This window comes from Melitaea cinxia, chromosome 8 (genome assembly GCF_905220565.1).
Source record: "Melitaea cinxia chromosome 8, ilMelCinx1.1, whole genome shotgun sequence".
In the NCBI taxonomy this organism is placed as follows: Eukaryota; Metazoa; Arthropoda; class Insecta; order Lepidoptera; family Nymphalidae; genus Melitaea; species Melitaea cinxia.
The window spans coordinates 3,100,929-3,127,078 of NC_059401.1; the positions used below are offsets into that span (position 1 = coordinate 3,100,929).

Consider the following 26,150-nt stretch of genomic DNA (forward strand, 5'->3'; position numbering starts at 1 on the left):
CACCGGATTTATATCTTTCCTTCGTTAGTCCACACAGCCGTGTCAAGTTCACGAGTCTTGAGACCACCGACTCTTTCACCCACTTGATAGTAACCTTCTAGCACCCAATTGTAATTCTTGTACATATAGAGTCGAAAATCTATGTAAAAAACAATATACTTTATTTGCAGTATATACTTAACCAGTGATGTTACGTATCTATACAGTGATAAAAAAATTACTAAAAATCTGAGTAGTGGAAATTACTCATGTATTTAGAATGATAAATTCCTTAAAAAAGATTGTAGTGAACGTAGCACTGCTTCTACATATACAGTCTTAGAGATTATTAATATACTTCTTCTATCTTATAAGACTATTCATCTCTTTTAAGTAACAAAAAAACAATATGTTACGTTTCTACCTTATACATTCTTTTAACTTACCTCTTTCAGTGTTTAATTTGTACCACAGGCCGTAAGTGACAGCGATCCCAATTGATTCGGCAACGAATATAGTAGCCGCAGTTAAACCAAGCACACGTTTAAGTCTAGATTTAGGTTTCTTTTCCAGCATAGTATCATTTACAACGAAAAAAAATCGATATACTTGTTTAACTAAACCAAAGAACTAATTCATTCGGTTTTTACTTACTAAGAACAATGATGGAAACTTTTATTCACGAAACCAAAATGTCGTTTGCGATGACGTAAGAATGAAGAAAAATTGAAGTTAAAACACAGAGTATAAAAAGTAGTATTATCTGTACTACTATTGAAATATATATCTTCTTCTAATATATAAAATTCTCGTGTCGCGGTGTTTGTACTTAGTTAAACTCCTCCGAAACTGCTTGACCGATTCTCATGAAATTTTGTGTGCATATTGGGTAGGTCTGAGAATCGAACAAAATCTATTTTTCATCCCCCTAAATGTTAAGGGTAGTCCACCACGAGTACACTAAGAGTAGTCCAGTTTTTTTTAATTTTTAGTTAAATTATTTATTTTTTATTTTATTATGATTTAGCGTTGAAAAATACAACCCTAAATTTCACCCTTCTACCACCAACCCCTATGTTTAAATAGCGTTTAGCGGCAAGACAACGTTTGCCGAGTCAGCTAGTGTATATATATTATGTAAATATGTAGGCCTTTTTTGTTAAATTATTATACTTAACAACAAGATTACACACAGAAGACACGTTGAAGAGATTTATAAGGAAAAAACTCGGACTGGAAAAAAATATTTGTACTATTATATGAAATCACGTTATAATGTTAAATAAATACTCGAAAAATTTGATCATTATATCAAACATTTTATTAAAAATATACAGAACTTTGTCCTTAATATCTATGATACTAAAAGTTATATAATAAATTTTTTCAAAAATAAGAACAACATTTGCAAGTGTTTAACTTTTTTATTGTATAAATATAATCTTTATAATCAGTAGATATAATTTAAGTAGTTCATAAAGAGTGAAGAAATCAATATATTGTTTCAATAGACTTCATATTATTTATAGTGACCTATATTTTGTTATTGACATTTTATTTACAACTTATTTAAATATTCCCCTCCTGCTCATACCACGTTCTTCTGTCAGCGGAAACTGTAAAGATAACATTGCTTAAAATAAATATGATACATAATAGAAGAACACGAATAAGATTTTTCTCCTTGTATTCGATATATTCGCGACTTTCAGATAATACCATATTTAAACCTTAAATAATTTGAAAAATCCTGTTAAGTATATAATATACTAGTGGACCTGGCGAACTTCGTACCGCCTTATTTTTTTTCTTGAATATAATAATTATATATATCGAAATAAAATATAGACTATCTTTCAAATTGGATTAAACTGCACATGGTGCGCAAATTTGATTAAAATCGATTAAGTAGTTTAGGGCGTCCGTGGCGAACAAATAACGTGACGCGTAATTTATATATATATAAATTAAGATTAAGGTACCTAACTAGGTTCCTTCAAATGGGGGTTATGTAGGTGTAATGTACGTATAAGTTATTATGAATAGAAAATTATATTATTAAATATATATTGAAAACAAAATACCTTTATCCTCTTCCTCACAACCTTCTTCACAACCTCTTGTTTCCATATCTGGATAATTATCTGCACAATTTTGTGGCACTTCTTTTTCTTCAGAAGATGGACTCTAAACAATTTATTTGTTTAAATACCTGAATCGCTTGTTCGTGATATTTATAGTATATGATTGTCTACAACTCTACAATATCATAAAATATTTCATAACGGATATATTATATATTGTTACAATTTTTAACAGTGTATTGCACTGCTATATACTACCTAAGTTTATAATAACAACAAAAATACAAAATAACAACAATTATTAAATACCTAATATTCTTTCGGCTTAGTAGAAACCAAAAAATAACATTATTTAATATCATTATGACACCAGCAAAAGAGAAAAGATATTTTAATTTTGTATTAAAAAAAAAAAAACAACCAAAAAAAAATATTTCGTTAAAACAAATGAATAATAAAAAACGAGTGTCGTTTAGACCTCCCGACTAAAGTAAAACTTACGAAACGTAACTCTCTCTCTTTCTATCTTCACTAACCTATATCTCCCTTTCAAGTTCCGTTTGCCTCGCACGATCATGCTTTTCGTAACCCTCTCGTCACACATTCACCAGCTAACTCCCCAAGTGAAGCGTGAATAAAGAAGTTTTACTTCAATTATATTTAAAGTGTTCATAAAACTTCTTTTTGTTTATAATTGAGAAATATTTAGCTTGTAATTAAAACTACATGTAAATACTAAATACCTCTGAGCAAAGACTATAAAGTTTCCTCTAAAACATAAAAAAGTAATAACGGCAAATAATTACAAAAAATATTTTAATAACTTACATTATCACTATATTTTCCGACCGCGACGCCATCTATAAGGTGGTAACGGAAACGCGATTGATAACCTCTCAGGCGACCTTCAGAGCACTCGCCTTCGCACGACAACCACTCTTCCCAAGTAGTCATGGGACAATCTTCAGTGGAACTCACATCTGGACCCGGCTCTTCACTGCAAAATAAATTAAATGCTATCTCGTTTTTTATTATTTGAAGTATTTTTTGGCGGTAAGTTTATGATAGATCTCATCACCACGATCAAACTGCCTAATAGCAAGGTTTGGGAAACTTCGTTTTTTGTTGTATTTTATGTCTTACGATTGGGCAATAATTTCTTTGATTAATAAACTTTTTTACCGTATGTATACTTAATTTCGTTTTAATTCGTCTGATTTAAAAAAAAATCTGGTAACACGCCTGTTTACCAACTCATAAGAACGTAATTAAAAGTTTGTCTCATACCAACGAGTATACCTTGCTCTGTCTTTATTTCTCTGAAAATTGCACAACAAAATATTTTTAGCCGCATTAAGTATAAAGAAAATACACACCGTAATACGTTTATATTTCTTGTTAAATAATGTGGTAATTTACTTCACTACATAGTAGGTATTGGTTTAGAAGATAATTAAAAAACGTCTCCAAGGCGTTAGTTGTGAAGGAGGACAAAACTTTTAATAAAATTTCTTCATTCAATCATTAAGTTTTCTTAAATAGAAGACACTTTTAGGTATATAGATATTTTTTGATAGCTAAATACTTACCGTTCTGGTGTAGCTGCAGACGATACTTCGGTAGATTCAGGTTCTTTTTCCTCTTCTAAAAAATTAAAATTATATTAAAGCCTTTCATTACTCTGACAAAATGTAACGAAATATTTTGAATATGTATAACTACTAAATGATTTGTTTTGTCAAAAATCCCTTAATATCACCTTTTCTTTCTTGATCAGGTAATTCATTTGTGCATTCAGGAGTGAAGTATGTCCTCATCAGATTAAAATGTAATTTCGCAAAAGGCTTCAACTGTTCCTTTGGAAGTAACTTATTTATATCGGCCGATTTGATGGCCTGAGGTGGCATTGTGTCTTCATTTGGAGACTACAATTTAAATTAAGGAAAATTAAAAAAATTGGGATTTACTTGTAACTTAAGTAAAGTTTAATTAAAAAAAAATAGAGTACATTATACTATGCATAGAAGATAAAGAAAAGTATAGTTGTAATGCTTTTTTCCAAAATATATAGTTAATAATTGTGTTTGCAGGCAAACGAAAAAAAACTGACTTCAATTATATCGACAAGTAATACAACGTAGGTTGAAAAAAAAATAGTCAAGTAAATACGCATTATCAAAGATTACTCCAAAAGTTGTAATCAGATCTCGATGAAATTTAAATGTGACCACATGGTGAACATCGGCTTTCGATTAAATTAAAAATCATCAAAATCGGTGCACCCAGTATAAAGTTATGTGGATTTTCAAGGGTTTTCCTCTTTCTCTCGATTTCTCTGGAATCCCATCATCAGATCCTGGTTTCCTTATCATGGCACCACACCAGGAATATTTCTTTTACAACAAAAAAAGAATTATCAAAATCAATTCATAAACGACAAAGTTATCCCCGAACATACATAAAAAAATATATACGGTCGAACTGACTAACCTCCTCCTTTTTTGAAGTCGGTTAAAAAAGAGCTGTTCATTGCATAAAAAACGTGTAAAATAAAAAACACCATAATTTTTTTTATACCGGAAATTGTTTACCACATTTAGCTTTTCGCCTTTGTCTCTAGCCCTTTTTTTGCTCCACACTAGGTGACTAGTATATATGTAATGATTCTAGGACCTTTACACTACAGGTACATAAAGCACAATCTACTTTACAAGATTCTTACCTCAAAAGTCAGTCCACTATCAGTTCCAGCGTCTAAAGCATACAAATTGAAAGTTAAGCTCGGTGCCCATTTAGTCGTAGTAACTTCACATAATTCCATATTAGACACTCCAAGAAACCAGTCTGGAGATGGTATGATAGCAGTAACCAACGACACTAAATGGTGTTCCCTTGTTACGCGGAAAGTTGCATGAGTTAACATGTTTGGTTTCGGTTGTCCTAATGCTTTTATTATCGATCGGACAGATGACCCTAGCTGAAATTAATTACAAATTTGGTATTTATGTAAGCGTTAAGTCAGTAATTTAAATAAAGTGCCTCAAAAAATACAAATGTTTTAGATGGATTTACGCATTTATCACATTAAATGGCTGTTACGCTGGCAGTCGTAAGTCGCTCGCGCTATTATTTAATTTTGTGATCGAATTTCTAAAATATAGCGAGTTAGGTCAGTGTCATAAATGAAGTCATATACAGCCTTAAGAACCTGGGGTTAAATCCAAAGTGTCATATTTAATATTCACATTAAAATAGAAAAAAAAAACGCAAACATTAACTTAGTTTTACCATTTTATTTATTTACCTATTTAAAGTTAGTCATTGGTTGCTTTTTATAATTCCATCGCAGTTATTCCAGAATAAAATGCATGGATAGATGAGTAAACAGATGATAATGAATGAAAAAATGTTGTAATAATATCCTTTTACTATTACTCAACTATCTGGATACCATGAACATAAAATAATAATAATGTGATTGTAAGAGATTAGTTCATCTCTCATAGATTCCTTTCTGGTTTATGCAAGAAATAATCGCAATCCTCGATGATTTCAATATCATCATCAAACCTCAAGTGAATAAGACAAGTAAACGTATGGCCACAATAACTGTTTGATTTAAAAAACACAAGGCGAGTTTGATTTACAAAAAAACATAAATTTTCATATCAGGGAATATGGACATTTATGTTTTTGGGTGCCCCCTTTGAGTTCACGGTAGAAAGTCACACCTCATTTAAAGTAAATCTTTAATTACCTCGTCTTGAATCAATATTTCTAATTTCGTTGTATTTCCTTGCTCAACAAGCATCTTCAAGCCCGCACTAGCTTCTGTATTGAATTTGTAAATCTGATAGTTCTTGTTATGGGATGCGCCTACAACGTCACTAAAGCGCGCCAGTTCACTTGCGTTTGGAAACATTTCCCTGTGTGTGTTGTATGACCAAATACCTTCAAACGTTAGCTGAAACAAAAATGTTTTAGTGGATCGTAAGAGTACATTTGCAAAAAGGCGTTGCCCACCCTATCTCCAACCCTTCTTGAAGCTCTGGTTACCCTTCTCACCACAGGAACACAACACTACTTGGGAGAAGTATTAGCTGTGTAATATTGTGGTACTTATCCAGTCGGGTAGCTCCACATATTGAGCAAGATATTTTATGTTGTGTCCTACCTAAATACCTACTAATAAATTATATACAATTAGGGAACACGTAATATCGTTTACGTTATTACGTGTTCCCTACACCGTTACGTGTTCCGTACACGTATTAGCGTTACTTGTACCTAATTATCTAACGACACATATCGAAGTTCTTTTGAAGTAAAACTTCTTTACGTACGCTTGACTTGGGGAGCAAGCTGGTGCATGCGTGACGAGAGCGTTACGAAAAGTGTGGTCAGATGACGCGAGCGTAAGTTAAGAGGAAGATATAAATTAGTGAAGATAGAAAGAAAGAGCGTTACGTTGCGTATATTACTGTAGGGGCAATTAAAAAAGTTTTAATTCGGTCGTGTGGCTTAACGCACACTCGTTTGTTTTTTTTTCAAATAAAATTTCGTTACGCGCTCTTGACTTGGGGAGTAAGCTGATGAATGAGTGACGATACCATTATAAAAAATGTGATCAAGCTACGTGACCGGAGCAAGAGAGAGAGGTACGAACACATATTTTCATTCTCTCTTTCTCTCATACCCATTACGTTTCGTATATTTAAGACTACCTGTGACTGCGACTTCGTCCGCGTGGAATTTAACAAAAAAGTTATTGTTCTGTTCGCAGAGTTATAAAATAAATATTTCTTAAATAAAAGTAGTCTAAGCTTCTCCGTATTATATCAGCTATCGGCCAGTAAAAGTCCCGTCAAAATCAGTCCAGCCGTTTCAGAGATTAACCGGAACAAACAGACAGACAGACAGACAGACAAAAATTGTAAAAAATGTTATTTAGCTATATGTACCGTGTATATACATCCATATGCATTTAGTAAAAAGCGGTTATTTGAATATTACAAACAGACATTCCTGCTGTGTGGTTACGGCAGTAAAAAATGTAGCCACCCGCTCTCTTCCCGTGGGTGTCGTAAGAGGCGACTAAGGGATAATACAGTTCCACTACCACCTTGGAACTCAAAAAGCCGACCGATGGCGGGATAACTGTCCAACAGCTGACTTTGAAATACAGACTGAAGACGGGCAGCAGTGTCTTCGGTGCGACAAAGCCAGCCCTGCGGTCACCAACCCGCCTGCCCAGCGTGGTGACTATGGGCAACATACATGAGTTCACACCATTTTTGGCGCGAACTCGTGGAGTCCTATGTCCAGCAGTGGACTGCGATACGCTGAAGTGAAGAGTGAAGTGAAACAGACATTCTAATTTTGTTTATTTGTATAGATACAGTGCAGGCCTATTGTGCAGAAGTTTTACTTCAGTCGGTCTAAAGCTAACTCCTTTTATTAAATTAAATTTAAGCGCGAGATACACGCTTATCAAACGAAATTCGTCTAAATATAAATATTTTTTAGATATTTACAAGATACATAGCGTCCTCACAACTTGTACAGTTATCGTTCTGCATTGGCTGTATGTCTTCCATGTTCCGCCGATCCTCACACACCTGTTTCGACAGTGGACCTTCGGAACTGTACCAAACATCTGGTTTTACAGCGAGCAGTGCGTATATGATTACGCACTTATTATCTTTTGGTGGTGCACGCCACTTTACCTAAGAGAATATGGGACAGACATAGAGATATTTTACGTGATATTTGTACCTAATCATTAGGTAAAATCAATCGTAAAATTAGAGTAATTTTTAGTACAGGTGAACTTTATTCTTGTGCCAAGGTAAAAATATTTAAATATACCAAACATTCTTCATAAAATTTAAAACGTAATAATAATATAAAATGTAATTTGAATAAAAATAATTAAAACATCGGTAAGTCTCTTAGTAGTCGTAGTAAAATAGATATAGGAAGAATCACATTCTTAATTTCATTCTAAGCAGTTTGAATAAAGTAATATTACCTGTACAGAAGTTTTCGGTGTGATATCAGTTTGTATAACAGTGTTATTGCATGTCAAACTCAGTCTAGAATCAGTAGAGTTTGATGGTGCGTAAATAATACCAGCGTTCAATGGGATTGGTTTTCGACGATTTTTTTCATTTGGTTTCGTATCTTCGAGGGCCGATATCGTGAAAGCAATAAACGTAGAAATATCGTCAGATGCAAATAGTCGAACTAGAAAGCGTAAATGATTGTTGAAAAAATGGTAGATAACGATTGAAAGACCATACCGTATGGGAGTTTTTAAAGAATTGTACTGTAGTGTATTGTTAAGCTATCTGATTCAACACCTTAAGTTCTTTCTCGTCCATAAATATAACGACAGGATCCTGGCAATGTATACAAAATAAGTACCTATATAACAAAAATAAAAATATTTAAAATAGTCTACATAGTTTCTTACAGAATAAAAATTATATACGTAAGTACAAATAGATCACTTTTTCTTTGACAAATTTGTATCGAAATTATTAGTTCAAAAAGTATCGATATATCTATCCTATCGGTAATTTCCATCCTTGGCATCATATAGGTTTTAGGGATGTTAAACTTGCGTTACATTTTAAGTTCAATTTTGTATCTTACCTGTGTACTGTCTATTAGGGATGTACATTTTGTCGCTGATTCCAATGATTTCGATTTGAAACCGATTGTCGGGTGGAAGAGGGTCTGTCTTCGTTCCTAGTGGCCTTCGATCACATGACTCACAGTGACAAAACTGTATAACCATCATCAAACACCATAGCTTTTGCAAGGGAAGTCCTAATGAATATTTTTAAATTATAATAAAATAAATTATTTAACAATTCATAAACTATGATGAAAAAAGTTTTAAGCGCTTTTACTTCCTGTTGTATAGTTAAAGAGAATTATAATAAAACAGTTGTCTATTTCGTGTTATATTTTAAAATGTTTATAAAATAATCTTACCTTTTAATCGAAATAATAATTTCATTTTAAAAATGTACTCAAACGAACAGGATCAGTGCGGGAATTTGAGCTGACTATGTCGGTCAATTGTCGCCTCTCGACTGGATCTAAATTAATTAGTGTTAAACCCGTAATGCGTTGAATTACATCTCTTAACTTCTTTTTACATGTCACACGACTTTCAACCTTATCACAGTAAATATAATGCGCACGAGTCATATACAAATTTGATGTAATAAATTACATAAAATTACACCCATCATTCATTCACAAATGGGTGTTAATTAATAGATATGCTTAATTATTTACATAATTGAACTGGAAATAATTTTCTTGGGTTTAAATTCGGAAACAATTTAATAGATAGATAGTACCTAAGCAGTTAAAAATTACCAAGATAGGGTACAGCAAGTAATATTCTGCTCAATAGCTGGATCAACCTTAATTACGTCACTTTTTTAGTAACTTTTTAACCTCTTACCCTGGCGATGTGAGGTTTTAGACAATTCCCCATGTACACAATAATCAGGTTTATTATTTCTGTGCATAGGTATATACTTACTTATATTAAAAATTGCTGAATAATATTTTTAAATACTAAAATTAAGCATCGTGATACACATCTCCAGACAGACATTATGACATTAATTTTTGTTTTAGAAAACACTTGTACAACGAAATATACGTGATGTCTCACAACAGCCCCTTTTCCGTGCCACTCCTCCTTCCCCCATCGCGTTTCACGTGATTAATAGATAATCCCCAAGTTGTTAATATTACTTTTTAAATTATCAAAAGTTGTTACCTACATAATATATGAGTTCACATTATTATTATACTATGTATATGTACATTATTATTATACTATGTATATAACTTGTTGTTCGTCTGTAGGTAAACTGTGAACTACCTATATGATTAGATTGAAAAGAACCATTCTCTTGAATATGTAACAGATGTGTTGTTATTACGAAATTTCTTTCATATGTAATAGATATAGAATAACGTTGGGATGTTTGCGTGAAGGAAAAACTTGGGGTGTAGCACATAATAATAGTTATAATAACTTTTTTGTCTCCCCTCTTTCTTTTATATTATAAAAGAAAGAGGGGAGACAAAAAAGTTATAAAAGAAAGAGGGGAGACAAAAAAGTTTCTTTTATATTATAAAAGAAAGAGGGGAGACAAAAAAGTTATTATAACTATTATTATGTGCTACACCCCAAGTTTTTCCTTCACGCAAACATCATTTTTGCAATAACAGAAGAAAAAAAAATTGTTTAGTAATTTAGATGCGTATATTTTTAATTTTACAATAAAAATAATAATGTCTAAAAATAATATTTGGTACAATTTAATAGATATATCTTATTATATAATAAATATATTATTGCCTCTGATTAAATATCACCAATAAAAAATACTAAAAATATGTCCTCTTCAGATGACTTTTGGAGTTCCAACCGTAGCCGGGTGCGACTTTTGACATCACTCTTCTTTCAGCTAAAATAAATAAATTACGAGTATAATACCGAAATATTTAAAAGTTAGAAATTTCATATTTACTAATTATGTTTAGAAAGATACGTGTTTCAATTCTAGTTTAAACTTAACACGTAAATTTTTGATTTTTGTAGACAGGATTCAGTACATATATTTTACACTTGTGCCCTGTAGAAAAATTAGGCAGGTACTGCTGAAATGCCTCATCATTACAGCCTTTACAGTCCACTACTGGACATAGGCCTCCACAAGTTTACGCCAAAAATAGCGTGAACTCGTGTATTTTGCCCATAGTCACCACGCTGAGCAGGCGGGTTGGTGACCGCAGTACTTACTGACTTTGTCGCACCGAAGACGCTGCTGCCCGTCTTCGGCCTGTGTATTTCAAAGCCAGCTGTTGGATGGTTATCTCGCCATCGGTCGGCTTTTCAAGTTCCAAGGTGGTAGCGGCACTGTGTTATCCCTTAGTCGCCTCTTACGACACCCACGGGAAGAGAGGGGGTGGCTATATTCTTTAGTACCGTAGCCACACAGTACACTGCTATACTGCTGAAATGCCTGCTCTACGTTATTTAATCTTAACCATTGTATGTGGTTGGACGTGTTACAGAACTGCTAGGAAACTACTGTAAGCGTTAAAATTACTTTTGAAGATCCTATGTAAAACTGTTTTTGTACAAAAAGCCAGGAATATTTTAGGTTATATATATATAAGTTTTTAAACTTTAACGGTCACTATGAAAACTTTTGAACCGACTTCCAAAAAGGAGGAGGTTCTCAATTCGATTGCATTTTTTTATGTATGATGGACTGATTTCGATGATTTTTTTTTTAATCGAAAGGTGTTGCGTATCATGTGGTCTCATTCAAATTTAATTGAGATCTGGCAAGGACTTTTCGAGTTATATCTGATAATGCGTATTTGCTTGGCTATTTTTTCGTCGACTTACTTTGTGTAATATATTATTTATTGCACTTAAAAAAATACAGTTATTTGTATACAAATTTAGTTAGCAACGGTGGACTTATCTCTAGAAGAGATCTCTTTGAGCCAACCTGTGATAGTGAGAACTAATGTTACATAGCAGGCCAAGATAGTTGCACTGTGCAGTAATGTAGACAACATACAGATTCTTGAAAATATTATATTCTCGAATATATTATACCCGATAACTTTCCACTGGATTAATCGATGTTGATGATTTTTAATTTAATCGACCGAGATCGAGATCGGATCACTACTTTTTGAGTAATCTTTGATAACGCGTACCTACTTACTTAACAATTTTTTAGGGTCGTAACGTAGGCGTTGTATTACGAGTACTTGTCAATGTAACTCAAGTCGTTTTTTTTTGTTTGCGAGCAAACACAATAATGATTTTCGGGGATAAGCTCTGACCCGTCAGCGTCTGTGAAGCCGATATTACATTACGAAACAATTATCACGCCTGATACATTTTTTTAATGACACTACCTTCAGTACCTGTGCCACTAGTTTAATTAAAAATAATAGTGTCGTGAAATAGAGACTTTTTCTGTGTGTATCCTCCGCTAGTAATATATAATAAGAATTATAACCTCCTCCTTTTTTGCACTCAATTAAAAATCGTGCGCACTTGTTTCAGGGTCATGATATCGATCGTGTATTGTAAAAATGCATGCATTGTAAATTGTTTATGAAATTAATATTTCGGAACTACTTTCATGCCTCACACCACTATAATCGCGGTAAGTCCTTGTAGAATCGAAAGTATTTTAGATAGTTAGGTCTAACGTCCCCGAACCCTGCCTACCAGTTAAATTAGTTTCCTCTTCATGATCTGGACAATCGTCTTCGCACTCTTCTCTCTCGAAGTCTTCGTAATGGGTCTTGCAAACTCGGGGAACTTCTTTCACGCTAGACGGATCAATCTAGATGGTAATGTTTCGAAAACTTTATTATTTATATTTAATTTTTTCTTGCCCATACTTAGTTGATATGTTTAAAAAATAAATCTGAATAAGAACAACACATTATAACGTCTAATAGCAAATTCTCAAAAATCTACAGAATAATTTCTCCTTTGAACTGAACCGAAATAGGTTTGTAAATATTTTTTTAGAAAGGTTGGTACCAAATAGCGAACTACACTCGAGCTGGCGGTTATATTCTCTTTTAAGAAATATTATTACTTGGCATAATAAGTACAGATAACAATCAGGATTTCAACACACATTGAATAAGTGACAAATCGTAAGAACAAATATTCACACCAGAAATAAACAGAGAGATTAATATAAATATCGTAACTCGTTACACCAGAACATAGTCACGTGAACAAACTTCAGTAAATCTATAGGACAACTCCAATCGCATATTCTAAGTAACTTCTAAAATAAATTGATACAATAACTCACGTCAGGATCATATTTCTCTACTGGAATGCCATCTACAAGATGATATCTTTCTCGCCACTTGTATCCCACAATTTTACCATTCTCACAAGCACCACCACATTGGCTCCATTCCTGCCATTGCGACATCGGGCAGTCTTCGGATGAATCCGGATCTGTCACTATTGCAGCTTCGCTGGAAATTAAATCACGTTTTCAGACGAAGTTTTTTTCCAAATCCTATAACTGCATCAAATTACAACAATGGATAACTAAAACAAGTCAGTCGAAATACGGCATTATAGAATGGGCGATCTAAAAAAAGGTCAACCGAAAATTTTCAATGCAAATAACCGATTTTTTTCCGTAATGTTAATTCCCTAATGCTTACATTTTACCTTTACGGTTGTTTTTATTTTATGGACGACAAAATTAAAATGGCCCAAGGTGTTAAATTTTAAAATACGCTACGAGCTAGTTATATTACTTCAGTAGTAACGTGAACCTTATTTAATAAAAACTGTCCAATTGTAAGGTAAAATACTAAAACCACGATTTTTTATGCGCTTGATCACATTTTTAAACAAATAAATTCATCATTTAAAAGTAAATTTGAGTTCTGTACTTAATAATATCGAATATCGCCATTGCTTGGAACAAAATTTGATGATGCCCTGTAGAGAATTCAGACAGACAGAATTTTTGCAGATTGCTAAACTCTCCCAAACCTATGGATAGGATATCTATGTGGCCAATTACACAACTTTAATTTTGATAAGTCGTTGACTTTACTTGCTTCTAAATTAGATACGTTATTTAATTATAGGAGAAAGAATACAGAGTGTAACACCAATAAAGCTATTTGTAAGTATTAATTTCTTTTTTCAATTTTATCTTCGATAAGATCTTATCAATTAACATGATAATTCTAATGACAATGTACATGCGATTAGCTAATTCTATGAAATTAATAACTCTTAAGTCCTTTTCGACCTTATGTTCAGGATGATTTATGACATTTAATGATGATTACATGTGTTCATATTATAGTAAATCTCACCCCCGACGTCCGCTAGCTAGATCTGTGTTTTGGTACCTGGAGGGACTGTCAGGTTCGCCTTTGTCTTCATCTTTATCTTCATTTTTTTCTTTATCACTTTCATCTTCTTTTTCTTCCCCTTCTATTGCTTCTGTAGTTACAGGTTCATCAGTTGATGTTACTGCTTCTTCTATATAATCACACAAAAATATTTATTGCAATAATGTGTAAGCCTTATATTCAATTTCACTGTTCAATCTTATTACAAATTATATATTCTTTATTACACTAAGTAACTTTACAATAGTCATTATAATATAGGAAGTTGGCAAGGGCGAACTTATTTCTAAAAGAGGTCTCTTCCAGTCAAACCATAATATATTATTTTAATATTTAAATTTATATACGCTAACATAATTATGCTAACATAATCAAATTGAATGAATTAAAAGTGGCGATGATTATCTTTATTAATTACTAATATACATAAACATAAAATATTTTCGTAATCGAATCTGAATTAAATAAGAAGTCAATTTATAAAAGAATGTGAGAGAAAATAATCTTTCACTACTTTTAATAGCTTCCTTGTTAAAAACATTCATCTAAATTGAAAAACCAACTTACGAGTAGTTTCCTCTTCTTTCTCTTCTTTGCATTCCTTCTGATAAGTTCTAATCAGTTTGATAAGAAGTTTACCGAAAGGATGGAGGTCTTTCATGTCCATTTCATAAAAAGGCGAATTTTTGTCGTACGAACTTGTTTGGACTCTAGACACGGCGTCTTGTGGAAAAGTTTCGATATTTGGTGACTAAAAGATAAAAGTAAGACAAATTTTTATTTGTTTTATTATACACGAGCAGGCTCGATGAGCAACTATGTCTTAAAACTTTGCATTGTATTTTTTTTTAATATCTCAATTCTGCAAGGAACTTTTGTAATATAAATATGATTTTAGCCAAATAGTTATCACAAAAGCAATCTATCTAGACTCACCCAAACAATTAAATTGAGTTGTAGAAAAAAAAGTTACGCAAGAGAACGTTAAAACGAAATACGTAACATGAAGAAAAGTAAGAAAACAAACTAACTTCATATGATACTCCGCTATCAGTTCCCGCATCCCATAGATACAAATTCAATTCTCTTTCCTCTAACCACATGTTGCCTTTTTGACAGAGCTCAAACCTTGTCACTCCTAGAAACCAATCAGGAGACGGATGCAATGCAACGGCGACCGTTACCAGATGGTTGGTTTTATCTGTCCGAAAGAAAGCGTAAGTTGGATCGGACATTTTGCGATAACCATGTCCTTTGCCTTTAATAAGAGTACGAACTCCATCACCAATCTATAGTAAAAAAAAAACATGAAAGATTATTAAAAGCTAACTAGATTTATACACCAAAAAAGCTTAGGTTTATACCTTTTCTCTAATTTCACCTTCTAACTTACTGCCATTGGCATGTTCAGCAAATTCTCTAAAACCCTCACTAACTAAAGTGCCAGGAGCCCATAGTATATAATCAGCGGCATGTGAAGCCCCTACTAAGTCGCTGTATCGTGGTATCCAGTCATTCTCTGGGTAGAAACGTGGATGTGTGTTTCGGGACCAAGTACCCGTAAATGTTAGCTGAAATAGATTTTTTTTTTAATATTTTACTCAATTAGCTACCTACTCATTTATATTCTCCATATAAAAAACATGTAATAAATAATGCAAATATTTTAGTTAATAGAATTTATTTTCTTTCTTTCTTTATGTTATTCAGTTCGCGTGTACTCAAATGATTTAGCTATAACAACAAACAATGCCCACGTTAGCAATGATCCCAAATTTCGTATAAGTATTTAGTAGAAGAATTGATTTTAAGTGGACACGGTACATAAAAACGTGACATAGATTATTTAGCGTTAAAGAGACAAGGACTCATAAAAACACACAACATACACACACACACACACACACACACACACACACACACACATTACACACATTACCTCATATTTCGCCTCATCACAAGTGTCACAGTCAAGATTAAGTTGAGGAGTGGCGTCGTCCGGTTGACGCAGATCCTCACATAGTCGCAGAGATAACGGAAAACCATCTTCGTACCACACATCTTGATGTTCGGCCACCATTGCCCGCAATGTAACGCAACCGTTGCCAGAAGGCGGAGCTTGCCAATATACCTAAACCATACTAATAAATAACTATACATTTATATTTATACTAGCTGTGCTCGCAACTTCGTCCGCGTGGAATTTAATAAAAAAGTTATTGTTCAGTTCTCAGAGTTAAAAAATAAATAAATTTGTAAAATAAAGTCAGCCAGTGAAAGTCTCGTCAAAATCGGTCCGGCCGTTTCAGAGACTAGCCGGAACAAACAGAAAAACAGACAGACAAAAATTGTAAAAAATTTTATTTTGTTATATGTACCGTGTATACATCCATATACATTTAGTAAAAAGCAGTTATTTTAATATTACAAACAGACACTTCAATTTTATTTATTTGTATAGATATGCAATGGAGTGAAAGTGATACAGTAGATAAGACACGTCTATAATAACCGAAAAATCACGAATTTAAAAGCAGGGTTAGGTTTTTACGAGTACCTATGTACTGAAATCGCATGTAGGTACGTATATCTCGATTCTAGTTTTACGACCATTGTGTAATACTTGTGATTCCCTATAACAGATAAATTATTATGAACACAAGCTAGTAACATTTTTGTTGTTAACCAACTAGTTAGAACTTAGAAGGATTAGTAGAAGAGTTTAGGAAGTTTAATAATGCCACGAAGTAACGCGCGATGTGTAACAAAGGCAATGAAAAATATAAAATTTAAAATGACGGTAAATTAAAAATTGACAAGCGCATACAAAATTACAAGATTGAGAGTAATTGCTTCCCAAAACTGATAGGCGCTCCAACAGAACCTAAATCTATATAATATATGAAAACAAATATTTGTCGGTGACGCTTTCTATAGAATGTGTTTTATATAATCGTAAACTATGCATTTAATCATGTCATATTCTTCAGCAAAGTTTTGTGCATGAGCCCATAAAGGTCTCTGAGTTGGTAAGACCAAAAAAAAAAACGTAGCAACGCGCGCAGAGTACAGCTAGTTATTTATAAAAACCTGTAAACTGGGAGATAAGCAAACTGACAATATTTAAAAAAACGTCTGTGTAGTAATGATTAATTTTTCTTCTAAAACGTTGAACATAAATTTAGATCAAGTATATTTTTAATAAACCTATTAATAATTACTGAAAACTCAGAAAGTCATACATACTTCAACAAATGACTTAGGAGATGATATAGCGTGTTCGACGGAATATAAACAGCGACTGCTGAACTTCGCGCTAAAGGGATCCTGTGGTCGCAATTCTCCAGGAAAGAGGAGCATCATTTTTCTCGTGTTTACAGGATCAGCTTTCATTTCTCCTTCCGCTGATATCATGAACTCAGTGAATCTCGATTCACCGTCCGTTTCCGTAATTTTTACTAAATCGAAATAATATTTTTATGCAATATGATTAAAAATTACAAAAACGTTTCTTTATTTCAAGAAAGCTCACCCGTATAGAGTTGATCAGGTATGTAGCTCTCGTCAGTATTCTCCACTAATAATTTAAATCGACCGTCTGGGTCTGATGATTGTGTGGTTGTTCCATACGGACGTCTATCGCAACGAAAACCGAATACCTCTTGACCGACATTTAAGAATAACAAAACAGTAAAAAATATTATGATCATCACGTTATACAAAATTTAAAACTCGATTTTAAAATAAAATTTCTTTTAAAAGCATATAGTCAAATATTTAGTAAGCTCTTAACTTATAATTTAGAACAACACAATACGTTATTACGAGAATTGTTCTATAAATGAAACAATTAAAACATAGAAGTGCCCTTTAATGATATCACATAACTAATTCAGTGGTCGTGTTGCCTTACATATTAATACAACCTAGACAATTGACCTAATTCTATTGTGGATAACTGGAAGAGTTTAACCGAGTTTCTATGAAAGAGCATAAAATTATACTAAAACTAGCTGTGCCCGCGGCTTCGCCCGCGTTGAAATCAGTTTGTCACAAAGTTTTCCCGGCAAACTTCCAGTGAAACTCTCATCAAAATCGGCTTTGCCGTTCCGTAAACCTTCCTCTTGAAGCCCTCTCTCCATTTGTGAAACCGCATGAAAATCCGTTAAGTAGATTTTGAGGGAATCGGTCACATACGCTTTTGGGAACTTTGTTTTATAATACACTAACTGTTGCCCGCGACTACGTCCGCGTAGTTATGAAGATATGCATTACTATTAAGATGCTTAACGCAAATTATTTATTTTATTTCAGTCACTTGAAATGCTTATCAGTCTGAGTAACTTTTTTAAAGGCACAATTTAGTATAATTTAATAGTTATTTTTATAAAACCTCTCTATACACCACATTTTTAGTTTTATTTTCAGGCTGCAGTATGAATAGCCTATCAGGCGAACTTGTTGCTACTGTATATGTTTCATACAAACTATCAACCCCAATTAAACCCCCTTAGCGATGGAATATCGCAAAATTCGTTCTTAGCGGACGTCTACTAACTATAATCTACCTCCCTGCCAAATTTCATCTTTGTCCATCTTGGATGGATGGACCATCCAGCGGTTTTTGAGTTCTCGTGATGTCAATCAGTGACCTTTCTCTTTTATATATATAGATTACGATGTATTATTTGGACACTTCCTCGCCATCTATAGAGCATACATTTTAAATTTCAAGTCTCTTACCTTAATAACATATGACTTTCATATAAACTTCCAACCCCCGTTTTATCCCCTTATGGATCGAGTTTCGTAAAATCCGTTCTCAGCGGATGTTTACGCCTTATAAGGAACCTATCTGCAAAATTTCGAGTTTGTAGCTGTTATAGTTTCAGAGATTTCGTGATGAGTGAGTCAACCTACCATACCCCATTTTAACCCCAAAAGGGAGTTGATTTCTAAAGATACATTATTTGAACACTTCTCAACATCTATAGAGCATACATTTTAAATTTCAAGTCTCTTACTTCAAAAACATAGGACTTTCATACAAACTTCCAACCCCCGTTTTATCACCTTAGGGGTCGAGTTTCATAAAATTCGTTCTTAGCGGATACTTACGTCTTATAAGGAGCCTACCTGCCAAATTTCAAGTTTGTAGGTGTTATAGTTTGGAGATTTCGTGAAGAGTGAATGACCTTTCACTTTAATATATATATGTATAGAAGATATATACATATAGATTACGATGCATTATTTGGACATCTTCTCACCATCTATAGAGCATACATTTTAAATTTCAAGTCTCTTACTTCAAAAACATGGGACTTTCACACAAAACTTCCAACCCCCCTTTTACCCCCTTAGGGGTCCAATTTTGTAAAATCCGTTCTTAGCAGATGTCTACGCCTTATAAGGAGCCATCCTGCCAAATTTTAAGTTTTTAGGTGTTATAGTTTCGGAGATTTCGTGATGAGTGAGTCAACCTACCATCCCCCGTTTTAACCCCAAAAGGGTATTGATTTCTAAAGATACATTATTTAGACACCTTCTCGCTATCTATAGAGTATACATTTTAAATTTCAAGTCTCTTACTTCTAAAACATAGGATTTTCATACAAACTTTCAACCCCCGTTTTACCCCCTTAGGGGTCGAGTTTCGTAAAATTCATTCTTAGCGGTAGTTTACGCCCTATAAGGAGCCTACTTGCTAAATTTCAAGTTTGTAGGTGTTATAGTTTCGGAGATTTCGTGATCAGTGAGTCAACCTACCATCCCCCGTTTTAACCCCAAAAAGGAGTTGATTTCTAAGGATACATTATTTGGACACCTTTTCACCATCTATAAAGCTTACATTTTGAATTTCAAGTCTCTTACTTCAAAAACATAGGACTTTCATACAAACTTCCAACCCCCGTTTTACCCCCTTAGGGGTCGAGTTTTGTAAAATCCGTTCTTAGCGGATGCCTACGTCTTATAAGGAGCCTACTTGCCAAATTTCAAGTTTGTACGTGTTATAGTTTCGGAGATTTCGTGATGAGTGAGTGACCTTTCGCTTTTATATATATTATTATAGATTATAGATTATAGATGTAGGGTTACAAAATTATTCAATCGGGTTAGTAAATAGCGTTTTTAGTAGGTAAGAGCTTTATTTTAAAAATCAAAATAAAACAATAAATTTAGATGCCAATAATTCTAATCATTCATATCTGATTAATACCCACCACGATCATGTCAACAGATGTCGTTTTTTTTTATCAAAGTTCTTAATCACTTTGTAGCCGACTTCAAAAAAGGAGGCTCTCAACTCGACTGTATTTTTTTATGTATGTTACTTCAGATCTTTTTACTGGGTGGACCGATTTCGATCATTCTTTTTTTTTAGTCGAAAGGTAGTGGTTGATATGTGGTCCTATTTAAGTATAATCGAGATCTGGTCACTTTTAGAGTTATATCTAATAATACGTATTTAACTATACCATTTTTTCGTCGACCTACGTTGTATTATATTCCATGACTTTTTTTTGGGTGATCAATTTTGATTATTCTTGTATTATACAAAAGCTACGATGCTTGTCTTGCAGTTTTTATTTAAATTTGATCTAGATTTGATGACTACTTTTTAAGTTTTACGTTGTATTACTTGTTGATGTAATCAAAGTTGGTTTTTTTTTTGTTTGCGAGCAAACAGAACTATCGACAAAATGATGGGACAAACGATAGGAGTGGTGTAGTCTTTCCGAAGAACAAAAATGTTTATAGCTAATAGTCTTACTTCAATTTATCAATTTCAAACTGAATTTATTGTTCAAGGGGTGTGGCTAGGCAAGCTGTCAATATTTTTGAACCGGACTATAATCCTTTAAAATAATAATTTAATCAGACCAGAGTTTTCATCTATCAATCTGGGAACCACGGTCTTATACACAGGTCGAATAACTACAGTAGTGGGGTACGTCGGCTTAATGGTTGCGCTTTTCTTTTTAATTTACGGCTGCCAGAGGCATGATGATCGATGAGTGTGCTGTGCAACGACGACAGATAACTAATTACAATTAAAAGTCACTCAATATAACCAATTCACTCAAAAAGCCATTAAGCAAGGGACTGAACTTAAAAAAATTATTTAAGCTGTTTATTCTAATTTTATTAGGAGCGGATATTATAAAATCTATTTCCATGTGAAAAATCACTCTTTACTACCTTTATTTAAATCTCCCATTAATTGTTACAAAATGCTTACTTATTTTAAATACAGATATTAGGTTTATAAATATAATTAGACAATAATTGTAAAAATATATTTACACTAGGGATGAAACGGATATCCGGTAACTATCCGGTATTTGGCCTATCCGGCCTTGTTTTCAGTATCCGGCCGGATACCGGATATTAATTCAGTATCATCATCATTGGCCTTAGTCCGTCTATTGCAGACGATTTAGACAGTGTCCGACAGACACTGTGTCGCCTAGGACACTCTTCGGGAAAACGCAGAGTTGCCTAAGCTCTGCGCCACCCTCTCGACCTCACTGGCTAGGACCACAGGAACGACGAGTCGATACCTGTGGAGCCAGTTCGGCTGCAGGAGTCTTTCGCATTTTAGAGCTATGCCACGAATGTTTGATGGAGACCCCATTTCGGGTTTCAAATGAAGTTTTCCTTCTCCAGGACCCTGATGATTTTGAGCCAGGTTTATCCCTCAGTCGCCTTTTACGACGCCCATAGGAAGAAAGGCAAGTGTGTGTGCGATACACCAAACAGCTAAGTTCCGCCGGATATCCGGCGGCTGGATATTCGGCAATTCGACCACATGGTTGGTCGAATATCCGGTATCCGGTATCCGGCCAAACTGTTATCCGTTTCATCACTGATTTACACATCACATATGGTGAGCGAACTACAGCTTATTTAGTGCCTAGACTAATAACCATCAAATTGATTGAAAGTATTACACCAATGAATTTAACAAATAAACTTAAAAATTACTTTCTTGATACTATTGTGACTTGATATATTTGATTGTGTGCATCTTTTTATTTGTGTTTTCAGTCCTAGCTTGCTTCTAATAGGAGGGTAGGTAAATATGTGATTATTTTATATTTTTTGTTTCATTGGTTATTACTAAATAGCATTGTCATAAACCTGCATGGTTTTTTAATGCTAATTAGAATAAATATGTACATTATTGTTTATTTGATAAATAAATTAAAAAAATTCCTCAATATTGTCTAGTCGTGGGTCGTAACGTCTTTTATGTGTAATCGGTTATACGTAGTTTCGTGGATACACGTAACTAATTTCGAAACTGCTTATTTTTTGTAACTAGTTATTTTTGTATACAGCATCAGTTACTACGTTATATTACTTTTGTTTGTATTATGGTTATGAAGTAGTTATATGTTATAACTTGTAACACATACGAATCCCGTTACGTACGTTAATATTGATGGATAGTATAATCAAATTAACTTCCCTTCATACTTTATCCAGCTTAAGGACTGGCTGCAAAACATGTTAATTACTTTTTTGATTATTGTATAGACATATATAGTTACTGAATTCGATTACGTTAAATATCGCCCAACGCTATTGTTAATTGATATTACTGTCATAGTTCTCGCCTACATTATCGTAATTCAAAAATAGTCTTACAAACTAACGCCATATCTTCTACGAGGAGGGTGAGTTCGGGGTGATATATTAATGTGTCGAAAATAGATGGCAGTAGCAGCAGTAGAGTCAAGAATTTTTGCAAATATAATTAATTTAAATAATCATTCAAACATGTTTTGTATGATTCATAGGTATAAAAAGATATATTATAAAGTATAAATTTATTTTATCTCCAATATTTTTCGCCGTGGCAATTATTATTGAGGCCCATCGTTCGTTAGTCGGCCATATTTGAATTTTGAATTACTCCTCGTTTTACCGAGAGGTTCCAACGATGGCCTTTTGGATGGCGATGGCCTATGCCCTTTGGTGGCGTTCATTAATTAGTAGTTACCTAGATACAGTAGTTAAGGCTTGAGGTTTTATACATGATCAACAAAAATTCAAATAAAACATGCCACTTATACAAACTACTAGTTACGCCTCGCGATCTCAGCTACATAATTTCAGACCGTGAGAATGTCGGGATATTAAGTAGGGGGTGTCCGGGACGCTTGCCCAGGTAGGAGAGATGCTCCAGTCTGATTATATCATTTAAATATTTGCTCTATTTAGTTTGCTGAATGTCTAGCAAGAAAAAAAGATTTTTAATATTTTAACATTTTCCCGACAAATATAAAGATAAGCAATAAGTTTCTAATCATTTAGGTTAATAAAATAATATAGTTTTAGGATCGCAGTGTGATTCAATATTAAGTATGATTTCACATTTTTCTGTAATCACGTGCTAAAGTGAGGAAGGCTAAGTTAGGGAGACTTGAACCATGATTGGTGCGAGAGACATGATCAGTGGTTTAACATCCCCTCGGATAAGTTTTACAGAAAGTTTATTATTATATTATATATCATAACTAGCTGAGTCTGCGACTTTGTCTGCATGGAATTAAAAAAAAATTGTTCAGTTCAGTAATAGAAACTTCGTAAATAATGTATTATTTTAGATTAAACTCGATTACCGTGAAAAAAATTAAGTTAATCTTGCTCTCATTATTTCTCGCTTTCTCGCTCGTTATAATTATCCTAGATAAGGCGTCTGCCACCACATTATCTCTACCACTAACATACTCTACTTTAAAGTCATACTCCTCTAATAAAAGTCTAAACTTTGTCAAACGACTAGATAGATTAGTCATATTAAATAAGTATAACAACGGTTTGTGATCGGTTCGAATAACAAAACTTTTGCCACACAAATAAGGTCTAAAATATTTAATCGACCATACAATGGCTAATAGCTCCTTTTCAATTGTCGCATAGTTCAATTTAGCTTTATTCAAACCCCGACTCGCGAATGCAATCGGTTTCTCGTTACCATTGTATAGTACGCTCCCTATAGCAAAACCTGAACTATCAGTTTGTAAAATAAATTCGTTTTTTTGATGAAAAAATCTGGATAATCCAATACAAGTGGATTAGAAAGTAATTTTTAAGGCGCTCAAACGTGTTGTTACATTTCGGTGTCCATTCGAATTTAACATTTTTTTGACATAATTTATTTAATGGTAAAACTATTTCACCAAAGTTACGAATAAATTTACGGTAATAATTACTAAATGCAATGTATGGAATTGAACTATGGGGATCGGCCAGCAACTCCAATATTGAGATTCTTCAACGGTTTCAAAATAAAGCCTTAAAAACTTTAATTAATGCTCCCTGGTTTACCCAAAATAAAGAAATACACAGATACTTGGAAATACCCACAATCGAGGAGGAGATTGATATTTTCTGTAAAGCGTACAAATATAAATTAGACCGGCACGAAAACCAACTGGCTAGAACTCTAATGGATACTGATAATAGTATATTTCGACTTAAGAGATCAAGACTAGTTTCCATTTGAAGTTAAATTAATGAGGGATGTGCTGATTCCGAAAAGTCCAAGAAAAAGTTCAACAAATTTAATTAAAGCTAAGGGGCTGATTGTAAATAGATGGAAGGTTAAAAAAAAATCTGTGCTCTTAAAAAAGCATCTAATACAAATGGCGTCGCAAGTGACATGGACACATAGACACGGGATTTGATACATAAATTACTAACAGAAAACGAAAAACATGCGAGCTTGTGGGATCCATACAGTGAAACTTATAAAAACAAAATCCTTAGAGATAACGCATATGTAGACATCACAGATTAAGTATTAGTTACTACGTAAGTAGACATTGAAAATGATAAATTTAATTTAATTTCCCACTCCTGTTAAAAAGCACGGAATTTATAGCAAATGTAAGCCAGCCTTATCATCGCAAATCGCGGATCGCAATCGCAGTCAGCTCGAAGTTCCATTGAGTGTCGTGCGGGTTTTGAACAAAAATTTTACCCTCTTGTTTCGCATTTGTTGTTATTATTTTATTTGTACTTTTGAAGGTGTGAAGGACGTTTTGAATAACGATAGCGCCTGGGGCCGTGAAAATAACGATAGCGCCTGGGGCCGTGAAAATAACGATAGCGCCTGGGGCCGTGAAAATAACGATAGCACCTGGGACCATGACAATAACGATAGCGCCTGGGGCCGTGAAAATAACGATAGCGCCTGGGGACGTGAAAATAATGATAGCGCCTGGGGCCGTGAAAATAATGATGCGCTATTTATAACGATGCGCTATTTATAACGATGTGCTATTTATAACGATGCGCTAATTATAACGATGCGCTATTTATAACGATACGCTATTTATAACGATGCGCTATTTATAACGATAGCGCTATTTATAACGATGCGCTATTTATAACGATGCGCTATTTATAACGATGCGCTATTTATAACGATGCGCTATTTATAACGATGCGCTATTTATAACGATGCGCTATTTATAATGATAGCGCTATTTATAACGATGCGCTATTTATAACGATGCGCTATTTATAACGAAGCGCTATTTATAACGATGCGCTATTTATAACGATGCGCTATTTATAACGATGCGCTATTTATAACGATAGCGCTATTTATAACGATGCGCTATTTATAACGATAGCGCTATTTATAACGATGCGCTATTTATATCGATGCGCTATTTATAACGATAGCGCTATTTATAACGATGCGCTATTTATAACGATAGCGCTATTTATAACGATGCGCTATTTATAACGATGCGCTATTTATAACGAAGCGCTATTTATAACGATGCGCTATTTATAACGATGCGCTATTTATAACGAAGCGCTATTTATAACGATGCGCTATTTATAACGATGCCCTATTTATAACGATAGCGCTATTTATAACGATAGCGCTATTTATAACGATGCGCTATTTATAACGATGCGCTATTTATAACGATAGCGCTATTTATAATTTATTTATAACTTGTTCCTGGAGTACTCAGGGCGGATCGCCCGCGAGAAGCGTGGCCGCCGTCTACGACACCGTACGGTATACCCGTATCGTTCTCACCGCTATGACCCTCTGGGGTCTCCTCAGGAGGGCCT

General features: G+C 33.7%; 3 protein-coding genes across 3 annotated transcripts; all 3 read right to left on the reverse strand.

The window, feature by feature from the left end:
• Nucleotides 1-8: 8 nt before the first annotated feature.
• On the reverse strand, nt 9-700 carry LOC123655549. Its single transcript, XM_045591320.1, has 2 exons — nt 426-700; nt 9-139 (listed from the first exon to the last, which is right to left on the reverse strand). The coding sequence occupies exons 1-2, from the start codon at nt 553-555 to the stop codon at nt 9-11; spliced, it is 261 nt and encodes an 86-aa protein (XP_045447276.1). The 5' UTR covers nt 556-700.
• A 683-nt stretch (nt 701-1,383) lies between these two features.
• Nucleotides 1,384-9,168, reverse strand: LOC123655548 (spondin-2-like). The gene is made up of 11 exons (XM_045591319.1): nt 9,066-9,168; nt 8,721-8,897; nt 8,095-8,309; nt 7,598-7,789; nt 5,821-6,027; nt 4,786-5,040; nt 3,823-3,988; nt 3,653-3,707; nt 2,892-3,060; nt 2,064-2,166; nt 1,384-1,595 (listed from the first exon to the last, which is right to left on the reverse strand). The coding sequence occupies exons 1-11, from the start codon at nt 9,088-9,090 to the stop codon at nt 1,549-1,551; spliced, it is 1,611 nt and encodes a 536-aa protein (XP_045447275.1). The 5' UTR covers nt 9,091-9,168; the 3' UTR covers nt 1,384-1,548.
• A 1,267-nt stretch (nt 9,169-10,435) lies between these two features.
• On the reverse strand, nt 10,436-17,880 carry LOC123655473 (spondin-1-like). The gene is made up of 10 exons (XM_045591257.1): nt 17,572-17,880; nt 17,286-17,497; nt 15,979-16,170; nt 15,404-15,610; nt 15,071-15,328; nt 14,607-14,790; nt 14,037-14,169; nt 12,965-13,136; nt 12,361-12,478; nt 10,436-10,567 (listed from the first exon to the last, which is right to left on the reverse strand). The coding sequence occupies exons 1-10, from the start codon at nt 17,747-17,749 to the stop codon at nt 10,488-10,490; spliced, it is 1,734 nt and encodes a 577-aa protein (XP_045447213.1). The 5' UTR covers nt 17,750-17,880; the 3' UTR covers nt 10,436-10,487.
• Between the last annotated feature and the right edge of the window lie 8,270 nt (nt 17,881-26,150).

What these genes read in the sequence shown, in the direction of transcription:
- LOC123655549 (XM_045591320.1), bottom strand. Translation starts at nt 555, where the DNA reads ATGCTGGAAAAGAAACCTAAATCTAGACTTAAACGTGTGCTTGGTTTA. An exon ending in CAAATTAAACACTGAAAGAG is followed by an intron (nt 140 to 425) that starts GTAAGTTAAAAG and finishes TTTTTTACATAG; the next exon opens with ATTTTCGACTCTATATGTAC.
- LOC123655548 (XM_045591319.1), bottom strand. Translation starts at nt 9,090, where the DNA reads ATGAAATTATTATTTCGATTAAAAG. An exon ending in ATTATTATTTCGATTAAAAG is followed by an intron (nt 8,898 to 9,065) that starts GTAAGATTATTT and finishes AATATTCATTAG; the next exon opens with GACTTCCCTTGCAAAAGCTA. An exon ending in CCCTAATAGACAGTACACAG is followed by an intron (nt 8,310 to 8,720) that starts GTAAGATACAAA and finishes TACGCTTTCTAG; the next exon opens with TTCGACTATTTGCATCTGAC.
- LOC123655473 (XM_045591257.1), bottom strand. Translation starts at nt 17,749, where the DNA reads ATGATCATAATATTTTTTACTGTTTTGTTATTCTTAAATGTCGGTCAA. An exon ending in ACCTGATCAACTCTATACGG is followed by an intron (nt 17,498 to 17,571) that starts GTGAGCTTTCTT and finishes ATTTCGATTTAG; the next exon opens with TAAAAATTACGGAAACGGAC. An exon ending in GTGATGAGGCGAAATATGAG is followed by an intron (nt 15,611 to 15,978) that starts GTAATGTGTGTA and finishes AATCTATTTCAG; the next exon opens with CTAACATTTACGGGTACTTG.